The sequence below is a fragment of the Rhamphochromis longiceps genome, linkage group LG23 (genome assembly GCF_057381845.1).
Source record: "Rhamphochromis longiceps isolate RC_006_pf linkage group LG23, R_longiceps_female_GT1.1, whole genome shotgun sequence".
NCBI classification, from domain to species: domain Eukaryota; kingdom Metazoa; phylum Chordata; class Actinopteri; order Cichliformes; family Cichlidae; genus Rhamphochromis; species Rhamphochromis longiceps.
In genome coordinates, this window is record NC_140578.1 from 43,278,390 (window position 1) to 43,295,370 (window position 16,981).

The 16,981-nt window shown below is 41.2% G+C and overlaps 1 protein-coding gene across 3 annotated transcripts in view; it reads left to right on the forward strand.

Annotated features, from left to right (window-relative positions):
* The window catches only part of LOC146642747 (NLR family CARD domain-containing protein 3-like), a 20,555-nt gene extending 10,811 nt beyond the window's left edge, over window positions 1-9,744 (forward strand). Inside the window, exons 4-5 of one of the 3 annotated variants that reach the window (XM_085397225.1) lie at window positions 74-247; window positions 8,851-9,744. In XM_085397225.1, the coding sequence (XP_085253351.1) occupies window positions 74-247; window positions 8,851-9,046 (370 nt within the window). In that variant the 3' untranslated portion in view covers window positions 9,047-9,744. Of the gene's footprint in view, window positions 1-73; window positions 662-8,850 lie in introns of those variants that run through there. The other 2 variants (XM_085397226.1, XM_085397227.1) reach the window with 2 other exon arrangements.
* The last annotated feature ends 7,237 nt before the right edge of the window (window positions 9,745-16,981 follow it).

The window sequence follows — 16,981 nt, forward strand, 5'->3', positions numbered from 1 at the left end:
GAATCTATGAACAAATATGTTTAATAATGCTAGATGAATAAAATAATATGTCTCCATTGTTATTCTTCCTCAGGCTGAGAGATTGTAAACTCTCAAAAAGAAGCTTTGAAGCTTTGTCTGAAATTCTCAGCTCCCCATCCAATCATCTGAGAGAGCTGGACCTGAGCTCGAACAAGCTGCAGGATTCAGAATTGGATTTGCTGTGTGTTGGACTAAAGAGTCCTGACTGTAAACTTGAAACTCTCAGGTAAGGATACAGACGTTTTGACACTTTTTGACTCTTAAATCTGTAAGTTTATCTTGATGCGGACGTTCAAAGTCAGCACAATTTTCCTTTTAAGTTCCTGAGTTTATATTTTTGACTGTCAGGTTGTCTGGACAGATGTTTTTATTTTATTTTATTTTTTTACTTGTCCCTAAAGTCAGAACTAAACCCACATGTAGATGACTTTCTGTTACTGGAGCAGCCTTCCTGAAGACAGCAGTGTGTTTTCATGCTTTTAAAGCCAAACTCACCTTTCAGACCTGGCTTTCATTTATTATCTATTTTTGTTTGTTTATTATATATTTATTTCTACTGTTTAACTACTGCTCACATCTGTTATCCTCCTTTTTAATTGTTCATTTCTTTTTACCCAGTGTTTCTATATTGCACTTTGTATTTGTCTATATTTATCATGCACTACTTTGCTCATTTATTGTTTGGTTTTAATGTTATTAAATTCCGGTCCTTTTGGTATTTGTTATGGCCAAAAAGACACGGCTCAAAAGTGGTCTTTTTACTTTTTAAGTTATTAAATTTGTAACTGTAGTGATTTGTGTGTGTGACAGAGAGGCACTGCCAGGGATTTTTGACACAAGTTGTTCTTGTAAAATCAGTCTGTGAAGGTTCTCAGACATCCAGGTCATCATAGTCTAAGAAGCTTGGAAAGAAAAGCGTCTGGACTTCTTTAAGTTTCCTTGAAGATGTTTCACCTCTTATGAGAGAAGCGTCTTCAGTTCTAAGAGTCAAATGGTGGAGTGGGGCAGTCAGTGAAAGGGCAATGGTGGTGGCTCAGGGTTTGTATGTTTGGGGGGTTCAGAGGGAAAAGATGAATGCAGGTCTGGAGTTGGTGTGTGAGAGCAGGGAGTGAATCTGATCAAACATGAGTGTCATGAAGCCTGTTTGCAGTTATTTGCACTGTTTTCCACTCTGGATGTTGTTTCTGTTCAGCTGTGAGTATAAAAGGCTCCATTCTACAACCTGTTTGTGTTAGTTGTTCAATAGAAACATTATTTTGTGCTGATGTTGCACTTCTTTTATTCACAACCAGAGTTTTTGAAGTCTGCATAAAAATGATTTAAATGACTTTTGAATATTACTTTAAATACTTAGATTTAAAGTTCTGGAAAAAGTTTAAATAAAAAGATCAGTATTGTCTAATGTTTTGGCTGCAGTGTGTTTTTGCAGACAGGTATAACAGAACAGCTTTAGTGTTTAGATTTTTTAAACTTGAGTATGAACTTATACAAAATGCAGCAAGATATTAAAAAAAAACGTTTGATCATAAAATCGACTATATTGGATTCATATCGATATCGGACATAAAACGTGGCATCGTTCCATCTCTGCTTTGATTAGAGACACAGCTCTAATCAAAGAGATGGTCCGCTTCCCTCCGCCCCAGAGAGAAGGGTTACATCTCCTGAGTTTAGGTGTTTTCCAATTTGTCATCATTTTGAAAAGTTTACATTTCTTCAGTGTTGAGCAGCAGAAATGAGGCTTTACTGTCAGAGGCCGACAGCACTGAACACAACAGCAGACTGGTGGCTAATAAACAGTGAATGATGCAGAAACAGATGTTTGAAGCTGTTCTTGGAGTACACTGAGAGAGAGAGAGCTGTGCAGGCAGGAACAGCCAAAGTCAGAGAGAATTCATGAGCATATTGATCAAACGTGAAGCAGAGTTTGGATCTTCTTTTGCTGCTGCTTCACTCAGTTTTGGTTGGAGACAGATGAAACCTGCAGCTTCAGGATCTGTGAGCTGTCCACTTTCAGCCCCGACGGCGTGTCCGTGTACGTGCCGTCGAGTGAACGATCCACGCTCTGTGTTTCCATCTTTGTGTGTTTAGCTGCTCTCATTTACTGTTTTATCTGTTTGCTGCTTGTTGAAATAGTTTGTGAGCTTTAACCTGAGATTCTGGCAAAATACATTTATATTAAACATCGATTCAGGATTGAATGAATCAACATCGTTTTATTCAAATTAAAACCATTTAAATGGGAACATGAATTTTTTACAGCCGCCTCTAATGCTGGGTAATGTCAGCTGGTCCATGTGCAGCTGGCTGTGAGGCTCAGGGAGCGTCGACAAAGTGCAACACTGAAAGAACATCATCCATAAATATTGAGTAAGAACTGGACTCTCATACAGCGAGACTCAAATGCCTTTAAACATCAGCTTATCCTGCTGATCCAAGTCCAACACTGAGTTTGTAAAAACATGTTTGTCAATCATTTTGTTTGGTTTCTGAGGGAAAAGATTCAATAACTTGCTGCTAATACACAACATTTCATCATATTTCCTCATAACCCTCTTTTGTCTGACCATTTGATCCCATTTGAATTTGCAATAAAGGATCCACAGAGTTTGGTGACAATAATGACAGTAGATGTTTGTGTGAAAGTGCTGGAAGCAAATGAGTGTGTGATGTTCGTTCAGTGTTGCACTTTGTAGACGCTCCCTGAGCACTGGTCTCACAGCCAGCTGCACATAGAGACCAGTGTTGTTAGTCCAGGTCAGAAGATGACTTGTTGGAATGAAAATGAGCTTGTAGTTTTTCTGCTTTAATAATGTGACTGGAAAAAGGTGTTGGACTTCAAATATGTCCATTTCTGTCACACTTCACCTTTAAAAGTGAAGCCATGTGGTTCCTGGAAGGAAAAACACGACTTTTTCAAGTCTTTGTCCTGTTTTTATGAGAAATGTACGACTTTAATGTTCTTTTTTTTTTAACTCAATTTTTATTATAATTTACAACATTGCAACTTGTACTTGTCAATGTTCACAAGTAGGACAGTTACAGGAACTGCAATGCAGAAATCTAGATTAAAATAAGAACTGCAATTAGGAAGCACAAAACAAAACCCAAGCAAACAAACAAACAGACAACAACATAGCAAAAAGAAAACAAAACAAAAACTTTATGTAATATTAAATAACATGTGACAAACTTAGCCGTAAATGGACAAAACGAAACAGACCTATGCTAAATTATTGAAACAGTAAAGCATGTATGGGTCGCCAACGCTCAGTAAACAATTCTCTCTGAATCTGCAGAGCAGATGTTATTTCCTCCATCTGGTAAATTTCTCTTGCTTTATCAATCCACATATTATATGAAGGTGGGTCAAGATTCAGCCATTTAATAGTGATACACTTTAGTGCTGCTGTAAGATTCTTAAGAGATACGTTTTATTGTTTCCCGCAACACCCTTTGGTAAGACTCCTAAAATGGCTAACTGTTGGTCTTTTGTTAATGGTTGTTGGAAAACTGTACTGAGAACTTTAAATATGTCATTCCAAAGTGGGCAGATTTTTGGGCATGACCACAATATATGTGATAGGGTTCCTAAAGAAGTACCACAATTTCGCCAGCAGGTGTCAGGATTTGTAGGCTTCATTTTGGCCATTATCTCTGGGGTTCTAAAATATCTCATGACCACCTTCCATTTAAATTCTCTCCACAGCCCAGAATTAGTCACCAGATGGGCTTCACCGAACACCTCTTCCCAGGTGTCCTCTGAGATTTGAGTGCCAGTCTCAGCTTCCCACCTTGCCTTAATATCCAAAGTTGCATTTGTATTGAAACTCATAAATGTGTTATAAAAATGAGTGATTAATTTTGGGGAGGAATTACTTTGAAATGTTTTTAGAAATATTTCCTCAATGGGTGAGGGCTCCAAAACTTGCCTCCATTCTTTATGTTTTGTCAAAAAGCTTCTTAGCTGCAGAAATCTAAAAAAGTCAGAAGAAGGAAGCCGAAACTGACCTCAACTGTTCAAATGAGCTCAGGTGCCCATTCCTCACAACATGACAAAGTTTATGAAGCCTGCTATGTGACCATGCTCTGAAGCCAGAGTCTTCCACAATAGGAGAAAAACCCTGCAGGGAGGAGAGCCTTGATAACATTGAAATTTCTTTTGGAAGACCAAATGATTGTTTGATTCTACGCCAAATCTTTAGTGTGACCCTCGTCCGTTCCCCCATATGCACATTTTTAATTGAAATGTTAGAACAAAGCAGGGATTCCAATGATCTTTCGCACATTGTCTTCTCAATGTTTAGCCACTGAGTTTCAGACAAATCCCGCACCCATACAGTCAGGGGTCTCATCTGAGCTGCCCAGAAATAATATTTCAGGTTTGGAACAGCCAATCCCCCCTGCAGGTTTGACAGTTTTAATGTTTGGAACTTGATCATCCCTCATGTGTATTTAGTCTCTGTGTCGCGTCATCTGTGTTCCCACCCTCCATATTTTCATGCCCAGTCTTTTGTATTCTTAGCCATAGCTTTCTGTGTCTTCATGACTTATTATAGTATTAGTTCCCCAGTTTAGTTCTCTTCACTGTGATTCTGCCTTGTTTGATGTCTTCAGCCGAAATAAAGGCACGCTTTTCGTTCAAAACTCAGTTTCATGGCTGCACCAGTGTCTGCGCCTGAGTCCTCCACACACTCTCCATACGGTCAGCCACTGTGACCGTGACACTAAACTACATGCTGTGTGCAGCCACTCTCCTGAGCCTGTATTATATACACAGCGGTTACAATGACAAACTGAATACAATCTCATATCTACAAAACAGGCTGAGTCAAAGTTGCAGCTACGCTTATGAACATGGAGAAAAAACAGGCGAGTTATCAGCTCACCAGCTACGACTAAGAACAGCTAACCAACTATCCTTGAGATCTACAATGACCAGGGAATAAGGTCTACAGACAACCAAACTATCCTTGAGATCCACAATGATTTCAATAAGGTGTTTGATATTCCCTCCTTGGGAGAAGATGCGATCGCTAGTCTGGAGGAACCTGTCTCTAATGTTGGAATTGAAACGGCCGTACGGAGCATGCAGTCTGGAAAATCTGCTGCCCCGACGGGTATCCATCTGATTTTTTCATAAAGTTTTCTGACCGACTGAATTCACTGTTAAAATCAACTTTTGAAGAATCCTTCCTCTCACAGTCGTTGCCTCCAACAATGCATCAAGCAGTGATGTGTTTAATTGTAAAACAGGAAAAAGACCATTTAGATTGTCGTTCATGTCGTTTAATATCTTTGTTCAACACAGACACCAAGATCCTGGCTCAAGTGTTGGCCCGTCGCTTACACAAGTATTTGTCCTCCATTATTTCACCAGACGGGCTTTATTAGGCACTCTTTTTTGAACATTAGAGCTCTATTAAATATCATTTATACCCATGTTAAAGGTGATACATTGGAAACTGTAATTTGGCTTGACGCAGAAAAGGCGTTGGATCAAGTGAGATGGGATTTTTTTTTATACGCTTAAAAAATGTGGCTTTAATTTTGTATCTTGGATAAAAGTATTGTATTGCTCCCCTCTAACAGCCGTCCAGACTAACAATAATCTGCCCCCCAGGACAGGGATGCCCTCTGTCTCCTTTTTGCCATTGAACCGCTAGCTGTTGCTCTGAGACAATGTGTTGGTGTTGAGGGAAAACATCGAGGGGGTATCGAACATGAAGTCTCTCTTTATGCCGACGACATGATTTTATTTATTTCCAACCCATCGAACAGCCTCCGCAAACTTTTGGATAGACTTACAATAATAATAATAATAATACGTTTTATTTATATGCGCCTTTAAGAGCCTCAAGGTCACCTTAATGCATACTTAAGGAATTTGGGACAATTTCTGGATATAAAGTGAATTTTGGGAAGAGCGAGGCAAAGTCTATCTGTACGACAACTGGGGAGTTTTGTGTATTTTAGCCCCTTTTAAACCCAGCTATAAGAAGTTTAAGTACTCGGGCATCTGGGTGACAAGAAAACCACAAAGACTTGTATAAAACTATCTTCCTTTATTGTCGAAGCTTAAAGAGGATTTTGGAAAATGTGAGTTTTGCCTCTTTATATTTATGGTGGGGATGCAGAACAAGGAGCAAAGATGAATGTGATGCTGAATCAGCAGAAGACTTGGACTCATTTGATTCCAGCTTTGATATCATTGATTTCAATATGTCCATTTCTGTCACACTTCACCTTTAAAAGTGAAGCCATGTGGTTCCTGGAAGGAAAAACACGACTTTTTCAAGTCTTTGTCCTGTTTTTATGATAAATGTACGACTTTAATGTGAAACATTCAGAGTTTTTTCTCTTGTTGTGTTTGTTTGAAGCTGCTTCCTGTTGGCTTCAGCTGTTTGGAGTTTCCATTTTCTAAACTTCTACATTCTGAACCTTCTTCAGCTCTGAACAGATGATGAAACACTGAATGATTTCAAGCACTTTGTCTAATAAACTTACATCTTTCATTCTTTATACAGATTGAGGAACTGTGGTTTGTCAGAGATCAGCTGTGATTATCTGGCAGCAGCACTGAAGTCCAACCCCTCCCATCTGAGACAGCTGGACCTGAGTAATGACTCCTTGTCTTTGAATAAGAACAATCTGCAGGATTCAGGAGTGAAGCATCTGTGTGGTTTCCTGGAGAGTCCAGGATGTAAACTTGAAACTCTGAGGTCAGTCAGCATGTTTTAGTTGTGCTGAGATGAATATGATGTGAAAGTTGTGCTGACACTAAACTGCAGACATCAGGCTGATATTATACTGATCCACACTGAGGATCTTCATGGTAAAGTCTGTTTTCTTCTTCTCTGGTTTAGTCCATTGACTGCAGCAGAACAATGTTCACATTTCAAACAGTGATACTCAACGTATGGCCCGCGGCCCACACGCGGCCTGCCCACCTTTCCTGATTCAGAGAGAGGGGACCCTGATTAACTGTGTAGCTTCTTCCTCACAGTTCTAAGTATCAGACACAACAATGAATAATCCACAGCTGACTGTCTTTAGCAGGTCAAAGGTCACGGCACACAGCAGACAGTCAGAAATATTCTAACTCTGATCATTTATCAGTTGTGACACTGTGAGACTTGATCAGAGGTGTGATCATCACAGCAGAGGCCTTTGTGTCAAAGTCACTGAGGATCAAACAGAAACACATGAAGCAGATTTTCCTCTTCTGGCTTTTTATAGCAGATAACCTTCAAAATATTCTGCAGTCGATCAAAAACTGAAGCAAACCATGAAGCAACATGTGAACATGAGCTGATGCTGCTGAAGTGAAGCAAAGTTACAGAGGTTTGATTACAGACACAGCTGAGAGTTTGTAATCTGTCATCATTTTAAAAAGTTTCCATGGAACAGCAGAAATGAGGCTTTACTGTCAGAGGCCGACAGCACTGAACACAACAGCAGACTGGTGGCTAATAAACAGTGAATGATGCAGAAACAGATGTTTGAAGCTGTTCTTGGAGTACACTGAGAGAGAGAGAGCTGTGCAGGCAGGAACAGCCAAAGTCAGAGAGAATTCATGAGCATATTGATCAAACGTGAAGCAGAGTTTGGATCTTCTTTTGCTGCTGCTTCACTCAGTTTTGGTTGGAGACAGATGAAACCTGCAGCTTCAGGATCTGTGAGCTGTCCACTTTCAGCCCCGACGGCGTGTCCGTGTACGTGCCGTCGAGTGAACGATCCACGCTCTGTGTTTCCATCTTTGTGTGTTTAGCTGCTCTCATTTACTGTTTTAGCTGTTTGCTGCTTGTTGAAATAGTTTGTGAGCTTTAACCTGAGATTCTGGCAAAATACATTTATATTAAACATCGATTCAGGATTGAATGAATCAACATCGTTTTATTCAAATTAAAACCATTTAAATGGGAACATGAATTTTTTACAGCCGCCTCTAATGCTGGGTAATGTCAGCTGGTCCATGTGCAGCTGGCTGTGAGGCTCAGGGAGCGTCGACAAAGTGCAACACTGAAAGAACATCATCCATAAATATTGAGTAATAACTGGACTCTCATACAGCGAGACTCAAATGCCTTTAAACATCAGCTTATCCTGCTGATCCAAGTCCAACACTGAGTTTGTAAAAACATGTTTGTCAATCATTTTGTTTGGTTTCTGAGGAAAATGATTCAATAAGTTGCTGCTAATACACAACATTTCATCATATTTCCTCATAACCCTCTTTTGTCTGACCATTTGATCCCATTTGAATTTGCAATAAAGGATCCACAGAGTTTGGTGACAATAATGACAGTAGATGTTTGTGTGAAAGTGCTGGAAGCAAATGAGTGTGTGATGTTCTTTCAGTGTTGCACTTTGTAGACGCTCCCTGAGCACTGGTCTCACAGCCAGCTGCACATAGAGACCAGTGTTGTTAGTCCAGGTCAGAAGATGACTTGTTGCAATGAAAATGAGCTTGTAGTTTGTCTGCTTTAATAATGTGACTGGAAAAAGGTGTTGGACTTCAAATATGTCCATTTCTGTCACACTTCACCTTTAAAAGTGAAGCCATGTGGTTCCTGGAAGGAAAAACACGACTTTTTCAAGTCTTTGTCCTGTTTTTATGAGAAATGTTCGACTTTAATGTGAAACATTCAGAGTTTTTTCTCTTGTTGTGTTTGTTTGAAGCTGCTTCCTGTTGGCTTCAGCTGTTTGGAGTTTCCATTTTCTAAACTTCTACATTCTGAACCTTCTTCAGCTCTGAACAGATGATGAAACACTGAATGATTTCAAGCACTTTGTCTAATAAACTTACATCTTTCATTCTTTATACAGATTGAAGAGCTGTGGTTTGTCAAAGATCAGCTGTGATTATCTGGCAGCAGCACTGAAGTCCAACCCCTCCCATCTGAGACAGCTGGTGCTGAGCGACAACAACAAGCTGCAGGATCCAGGAGTGAAGCATCTGTGTGGTTTCCTGGAGAGTCCAGGATGTAAACTTGAAACTCTGAGGTCAGTCAGCATGTTTTAGTTGTGCTGAGATGAATATGATGTGAAAGTTGTGCTGACACTAAACTGCAGACATCAGGCTGATATTATACTGATCCACACTGAGGATCTTCATGGTAAAGTCTGTTTTCTTCTTCTCTGGTTTAGTCCATTGACTGCAGCAGAACAATGTTCACATTTCAAACAGTGATACTCAACGTATGGCCCGCGGCCCACACGCGGCCTGCCCACCTTTACTGATTCAGAGAGCTGTGTTTGTGTGGGCGGGGCTCAGACAGCTCCGCCCACTCAGTTTGTTCCCTCCTGATTCATCTGCATGTGTTCTGCTTCACACTGCTCACCTCCACCAAAGACTTCACAAACATCTTCTTTCTTTGAGTCCAGTTTGTCCCACAAACACTTCCAAATCTCCTCCTCTGAGATTCTGCAGCTTCTTGCAGTGTGACTCAGCTGACTTCTGACAGACCACAGACTGGCACAGCATCCACATGTGTCTCCTTTCAAACAGGCTCTTGATGTTTCCTCCCACATCATTCTGGCCTCTCAGTCTCCTTTGTTCTCCAGCTCTGTAGCTCCATCTGATGAAGCTTCAGTTTTCCATGTTGGTAACAGTAAACTACAGCCTCTGCTGTCAGCTGGGTAACTAAACAGAGCTGCAGCACGTCTCTGCGGTGGTGCTACATCCAGCCTGCAGACGGCCGTCTACATGTTGTAGTGGTTTACACTCACACGACGTGCGGCGAAGTTGATGGAGTAAAGGTTACAGTGAAAGAAGCTGAGGATGGGCTGTCAATGTGGAGCGATGAGGTGACCACCCTGCAGTCTACAGTAGAGAGTATGAAGGAGGAGCTGTCTGACCTGAAGGATAAATGTGATGAAGGCAGGAAGCGGAGAGCTAACATCCACATCATAGGGATCCCAAAGGGCCTGGACTCGAGCTCCTCCACGGCCGTATCCGTGCTACTACGTGAAGTGCTGGGTATGGATAAAGACGTTATTGTCGACCGCTCACACAGGAGCCCTATCCTGAGAAAGCCAGCTGGTAACCCGCACGCCGTCATAGCCGAGCGTCACTACTACCAGGATTGTGTGGCTACGCCGTGCCAGGGCCCAAGCCCCGCTTGAGTTTAACGGACAACCTATTGCAATATTACGACTGGGCGATATGACCCTAAATTCATATCTCGATATTCTTTAGCTGGATGGCGATATACGATATATATCTCGATATTTTTAAAGCCAGAAAGTACGAACAAAAAGAGAGTTCTTAGTCAAAGCTGTGTCCCAAATCTCACACAGGCACATTTATTAACATACAGCGTAGATGTACATGAAACAATTACTCAGGAATAAATGATCAGCATTTATTAAATAATAATGCTCCATAAATAAAAGAAAACAATGTTGTGTTTGTGCATAACAAACAGCTCACAATCGTGCAGTCAAAATGTAAACAGACGCTGAGCATAATAACAAGCAGCTGCTCTGTTCCCAGGTTCTACTGCGTGACTGACAGCCTGGAGTTTGAAATCCTCTTTGTAACCGAGTCAGGAGTGGACAAACATCTTGAGAAAGTTGAGGGTAAACAGGAATGTTTCCTCTGGATGAGTCCGACTCTACCAGAGGAAAAGGGGAAAGATGCAGAGAAGACAGCGCGAATGTAACAGGTGCCATTTATGGTCCTTATACACACTCAATACAGTAATATTACGTTGAAGCAGAGTACGTATCACTCCGCGAGGCTCCTCGTAGCTGTAATGCTCCAACAATCCATCAAGCGGTGCAGCCTCGTAGCTTAGTAAAGTCGTACCAAAACATCTTTTGAAAGGTTTCTGAGCGCCGTGTACCACATAAAATTGGTTCGAGGTCAGTAAGCACAACCAGAATTCATCCATAAGCCGCACTGTCGATTTATGAGAAAATTACAGGATTTTAATTGCAGAAAATATAGTTTATGGTTTTCCTTTGATCTTAGCAAATATCTACGCCTCTAATTGGGACGACCACAGATTTTTCACTAATGTCTTTGCGCGGCTCCCCAATATGTCATCACACAATATCATCTTTGAGGGAGACCTAAACTGCTCATTATCTGCTATGGACCACAGTTCACACAAAAGTACACTTAGTCCAAACTCAGCATGCGTCATTCAGAGCTTTCTTGATCATTATGGGCTGGCTGATGTATGGAGATTTCATAATCCTGCTTCACATCAATACTCTTTTTTTTTCTAATGTCCATAAAACATATATTTGTATAGAAAAACGTCTCCCTTTAGTTACAGAATGTGATTATAAGACTCTGGTGATTTCTCCTCTTGTTTTTTCAATGTGTATTCCTGATGCCTGCTCCAACTATCAGCCATGGAGATTCAACTCAGTGTTGTTAGCAGATGAAGAGTTTGTCAGTTACAAAAGGTCTCAAAGAGATTTTTTTTCTATCAATCAGACCCCAGAGATGTCATCATCAGTCATTTGGGAATCTCTAAAAGCATCTGAGAGGCCAAATAATTTCATTTTGTGCCAAACAGAATAGAATAGAATAGAATTAGAATAGAATTCAACTTTATTGTCATTGCACATGCACAGGTACAGGGCAACGAAATGCAGTTTGCATCCATCCAGAAGTGCTTTAGTGACATAGATATATTACAATATATATTAGCAATAATATAGATATGTGAGTATATTACAGAAATGGGTCTATTATGGTATGTTATAATGTACACGGTATGAAGTATGTTGTGAATATTCTATAACTATAAGTATGTACAGGCTGTAGTGAGTACAAGCTATGTACAGAATATGAACAGGATATAAATATGGAAAACTATACAGAATATGAAATAAATAACTTTACAGAATCTGGGATATACAGCTATACAGAAATGGGAACTATGCAAGTTGTAAACAGTTGTAGGATTAAAGATTATCGAATGTACAGAATGATTATTTACACAGAGCTATACAGTAGTGCAGTTAAGATAAGTGAGATGTGTGGATAATTCCTACAGAGGCTATATAAAGTGCTGGTGGTTGTGAGTGGTGGTTCAGTCCATGTTATTATTGTGTGTTTGAGGGTACAGTTGTCCATTGTGGGTGTGTGTATGTTCAGTCCATGAGTTTAACGTGGGTCAGATGTCAGGAGGCAGAGTTCAGGAGTCTGACAGCTGTGGGGAAGAAGCTGTTCCGGTACCTGGTGGTCTTAGTTCGGAGGCTCCTGTAGCGCCTCCCGGAGGGCAGGAGGGTGAAGAGTCCATGTGATGGGTGACTGGGGTCTTTGATGATTTTCCCAGCCCTTTTCAGACACCGCTTCCTGTAGATGTCCTTTATGGCAGGAAGTGGTGCTCCGGCGATGCGCTGGGCAGTTTTCACGACCCTCTGCAACGCCTTCCGGTCCGAGGCAGAGCAGTTCCCGTACCAGACTGTTATACAGTTGGTCAGGATGCTCTCGATGGTGCAACGATAGAAGTTCACCAGGATGTCTGAGGACAGGTGGTTCTTCCTCAGAGTCCTCAAGAAGAAGAGGCGCTGGTGAGCCTTCTTGACCAGCTTGGAGCAGTTGGTCGTCCAGATGAGATCCTCGGAGATGTGGACTCCCAGGAACTTGAAGCTGCTCACACGCTCCACAGCTGTCCCCTTAATGTGGATGGGTGGATGTGGGTCAGCATTCCTCCTGTAGTCCACGATGAGCTCCTTGGTCTTCTCAGTGTTAAGCAGCAGGTTGTTTCTGTCGCACCACTCAGCCAGACGATCCATCTCCTCCCTGTAGGCGGCCTCATCGTTGTCACTGATGAGGCCAATCACCGTGGTGTCATCTGCAAACTTAATGATGGTGTTGGAACCATCAGCAGGTCTGCAGTCGTGGGTGAAGAGGGAGTAGAGGAAAGGGCTCATCACACAGCCTTGTGGTACACCGGTGTTCATTGTGATGGTAGATGAGCAGTGGTTATCCAGCCGGACATGTTGGGGGCGGTTGGAATAAAATAGGGACCGAGCGCCTCTCTCAGTTAGCTGATGAAATGACTAAACTACATGCTGTGTGCAGCCACTCTCCTGAGCCTGTATTATATACACAGCGGTTACAATGACAAACTGAATACAATCTCATATCTACAAAACAAGCTGAGTCAAAGTTGCAGCTACGCTTATGGACATGGAGAAAAAACAGGCGAGTTATCAGCTCACCAGCTACGACTAAGAACAGCTAACCAACTATCCTTGAGATCTACAATGACCAGGGAATAAGGTCTACAGACAACCAAACTATCCTTGAGATCCACAATGATTTCAATAAGGTGTTTTATATTCCCTCCTTGGGAGAAGATGCGATCGCTAGTCTGGAGGAACCTGTCTCTAATGTTGGAATTGAAACGGCCGTACGGAGCATGCAGTCTGGAAAATCTGCTGCCCCGACGGGTATCCATCTGATTTTTTCATAAAGTTTTCTGACCGACTGAATTCACTGTTAAAATCAACTTTTGAAGAATCCTTCCTCTCACAGTCGTTGCCTCCAACAATGCATCAAGCAGTGATGTGTTTAACTGTAAAACAGGAAAAAGACCATTTAGATTGTCGTTCATGTCGTTTAATATCTTTGTTCAACACAGACACCAAGATCCTGGCTCAAGTGTTGGCCCGTCGCTTACACAAGTATTTGTCCTCCATTATTTCACCAGACGGGTTTTATTAGGCACTCTTTTTTGAACATTAGAGCTCTATTAAATATCATTTATACCCATGTTAAAGGTGATACATTGGAAACTGTAATTTGGCTTGACGCAGAAAAGGCGTTGGATCGGGTGAGATGGGATTTTTTTTTATACGCTTAAAAAATGTGTCTTTAATTTTGTATCTTGGATAAAAGTATTGTATTGCTCCCCTCTAACAGCCGTCCAGACTAACAATAATCTGCCCTCCAGGACAGGGATGCCCTCTGTCTCCTTTTTGCCATTGAACCGCTAGCTGTTGCTCTGAGACAATGTGTTGGTGTTGAGGGAAAACATCGAGGGGGTATCGAACATGAAGTCTCTCTTTATGCCGACGACATGATTTTATTTATTTCCAACCCATCGAACAGCCTCCGCAAACTTTTGGATAGACTTACAATAATAATAATAATAATACGTTTTATTTATAGGCGCTTTTAAGAGCCTCAAGGTCACCTTAATGCATACTTAAGGAATTTGGGACAATTTCTGGATATAATGTCAATTTTGGGAAGAGCGAGGCAAAGTCTATCTGTACGACAACTGGGGAGTTTTGTGTATTTTAGCCCCTTTTAAACCCAGCTATAACAAGTTTAAGTACTCGGGCATCTGGGTGACAAGAAAACCACAAAGACTTGTATAAAACTATCTTCCTTTATTGTCGAAGCTTAAAGAGGATTTTGGAAAATGTGAGTTTTGCCTCTTTATATTTATGGTGGGAATGCAGAACAAGGAGCAAAGATGAATGTGATGCTGAATCAGCAGAAGACTTGGACTCATTTGATTCCAGCTTTGATATCATTGATTTCAATATGTCCATTTCTGTCACACTTCACCTTTAAAAGTGAAGCCATGTGGTTCCTGGAAGGAAAAACACGACTTTTTCAAGTCTTTGTCCTGTTTTTATGATAAATGTACGACTTTAATGTGAAACATTCAGAGTTTTTTCTCTTGTTGTGTTTGTTTGAAGCTGCTTCCTGTTGGCTTCAGCTGTTTGGAGTTTCCATTTTCTAAACTTCTACATTCTGAAGCTTCTTCAGCTCTGAACAGATGATGAAACACTGAATGATTTCAAGCTCTTTGTCTAATAAACTTACATCTTTCATTCTTTATACAGCTTGAAGAACTGTGGTTTGTCAGATATCAGCTGTGATTATCTGGCAGCAGCACTGAAGTCCAACCCCTCCCATCTGAGACAGCTGGACCTGAGTAATGACTCCTTGTCTTTGAATAAGAACAAGCTGCAGGATCCAGGAGTGAAGCATCTGTGTGGTTTCCTGGAGAGTCCAGGATGTAAACTTGAAACTCTGAGGTCAGTCAGCATGTTTTAGTTGTGCTGAGATGAATATGATGTGAAAGTTGTGCTGACACTAAACTGCAGACATCAGGCTGATATTATACTGATCCACACTGAGGATCTTCATGGTAAAGTCTGTTTTCTTCTTCTCTGGTTTAGTCCATTGACTGCAGCAGAACAATGTTCACATTTCAAACAGTGATACTCAACGTATGGCCCGCGGCCCACACGCGGCCTGCCCACCTTTCCTGATTCAGAGAGAGGGGACCCTGATTAACTGTGTAGCTTCTTCCTCACAGTTCTAAGTATCAGACACAACAATGAATAATCCACAGCTGACTGTCTTTAGAGGGTCAAAGGTCACGGCACACAGCAGACAGTCAGAAATATTCTAACTCTGATCATTTATCAGTTGTGACACTGTGAGACTTGATCAGAGGTGTGATCATCACAGCAGAGGCCTTTGTGTCAAAGTCACTGAGGATCAAACAGAAACACATGAAGCAGATTTTCCTCTTCTGGCTTTTTATAGCAGATAACCTTCAAAATATTCTGCAGTCGATCAAAAACTGAAGCAAACCATGAAGCAACATGTGAACATGAGCTGATGCTGCTGAAGTGAAGCAAAGTTACAGAGGTTTGATTACAGACACAGCTGAGAGTTTGTAATCTGTCATCATTTTAAAAAGTTTCCATGGAACAGCAGAAATGAGGCTTTACTGTCAGAGGCCGACAGCACTGAACACAACAGCAGACTGGTGGCTAATAAACAGTGAATGATGCAGAAACAGATGTTTGAAGCTGTTCTTGGAGTACACTGAGAGAGAGAGAGCTGTGCAGGCAGGAACAGCCAAAGTCAGAGAGAATTCATGAGCATATTGATCAAACGTGAAGCAGAGTTTGGATCTTCTTTTGCTGCTGCTTCACTCAGTTTTGGTTGGAGACAGATGAAACCTGCAGCTTCAGGATCTGTGAGCTGTCCACTTTCAGCCCCGACGGCGTGTCCGTGTACGTGCCGTCGAGTGAACGATCCACGCTCTGTGTTTCCATCTTTGTGTGTTTAGCTGCTCTCATTTACTGTTTTAGCTGTTTGCTGCTTGTTGAAATAGTTTGTGAGCTTTAACCTGAGATTCTGGCAAAATACATTTATATTAAACATCGATTCAGGATTGAATGAATCAACATCGTTTTATTCAAATTAAAACCATTTAAATGGGAACATGAATTTGTTACAGCCGCCTCTAATGCTGGGTAATGTCAGCTGGTCCATGCGCAGCTGGCTGTGAGGCTCAGGGAGCGTCTACAAAGTGCAACACTGAAAGAACATCATCCATAAATATTGAGTAAGAACTGGACTCTCATACAGCGAGACTCAAATGCCTTTAAACATCAGCTTATCCTGCTGATCCAAGTCCAACACTGAGTTTGTAAAAACATGTTTGTCAATCATTTTGTTTGGTTTCTGAGGAAAAAGATTCAATAAGTTGCTGCTAATACACAACATTTCATCATATTTCCTCATAACCCTCTTTTGTCTGACCATTTGATCCCATTTGAATTTGCAATAAAGGATCCACAGAGTTTGGTGACAATAATGACAGTAGATGTTTGTGTGAAAGTGCTGGAAGCAAATGAGTGTGTGATGTTCTTTCAGTGTTGCACTTTGTAGACGCTCCCTGAGCACTGGTCTCACAGCCAGCTGCACATAGAGACCAGTGTTGTTAGTCCAGGTCAGAAGATGACTTGTTGGAATGAAAATGAGCTTGTAGTTTGTCTGCTTTAATAATGTGACTGGAAAAAGGTGTTGGACTTCAAATATGTCCATTTCTGTCACACTTCACCTTTAAAAGTGAAGCCATGTGGTTCCTGGAAGGAAAAACACGACTTTTTCAAGTCTTTGTCCTGTTTTTATGAGAAATGTACGACTTTAATGTGAAACATTCAGAGTTTT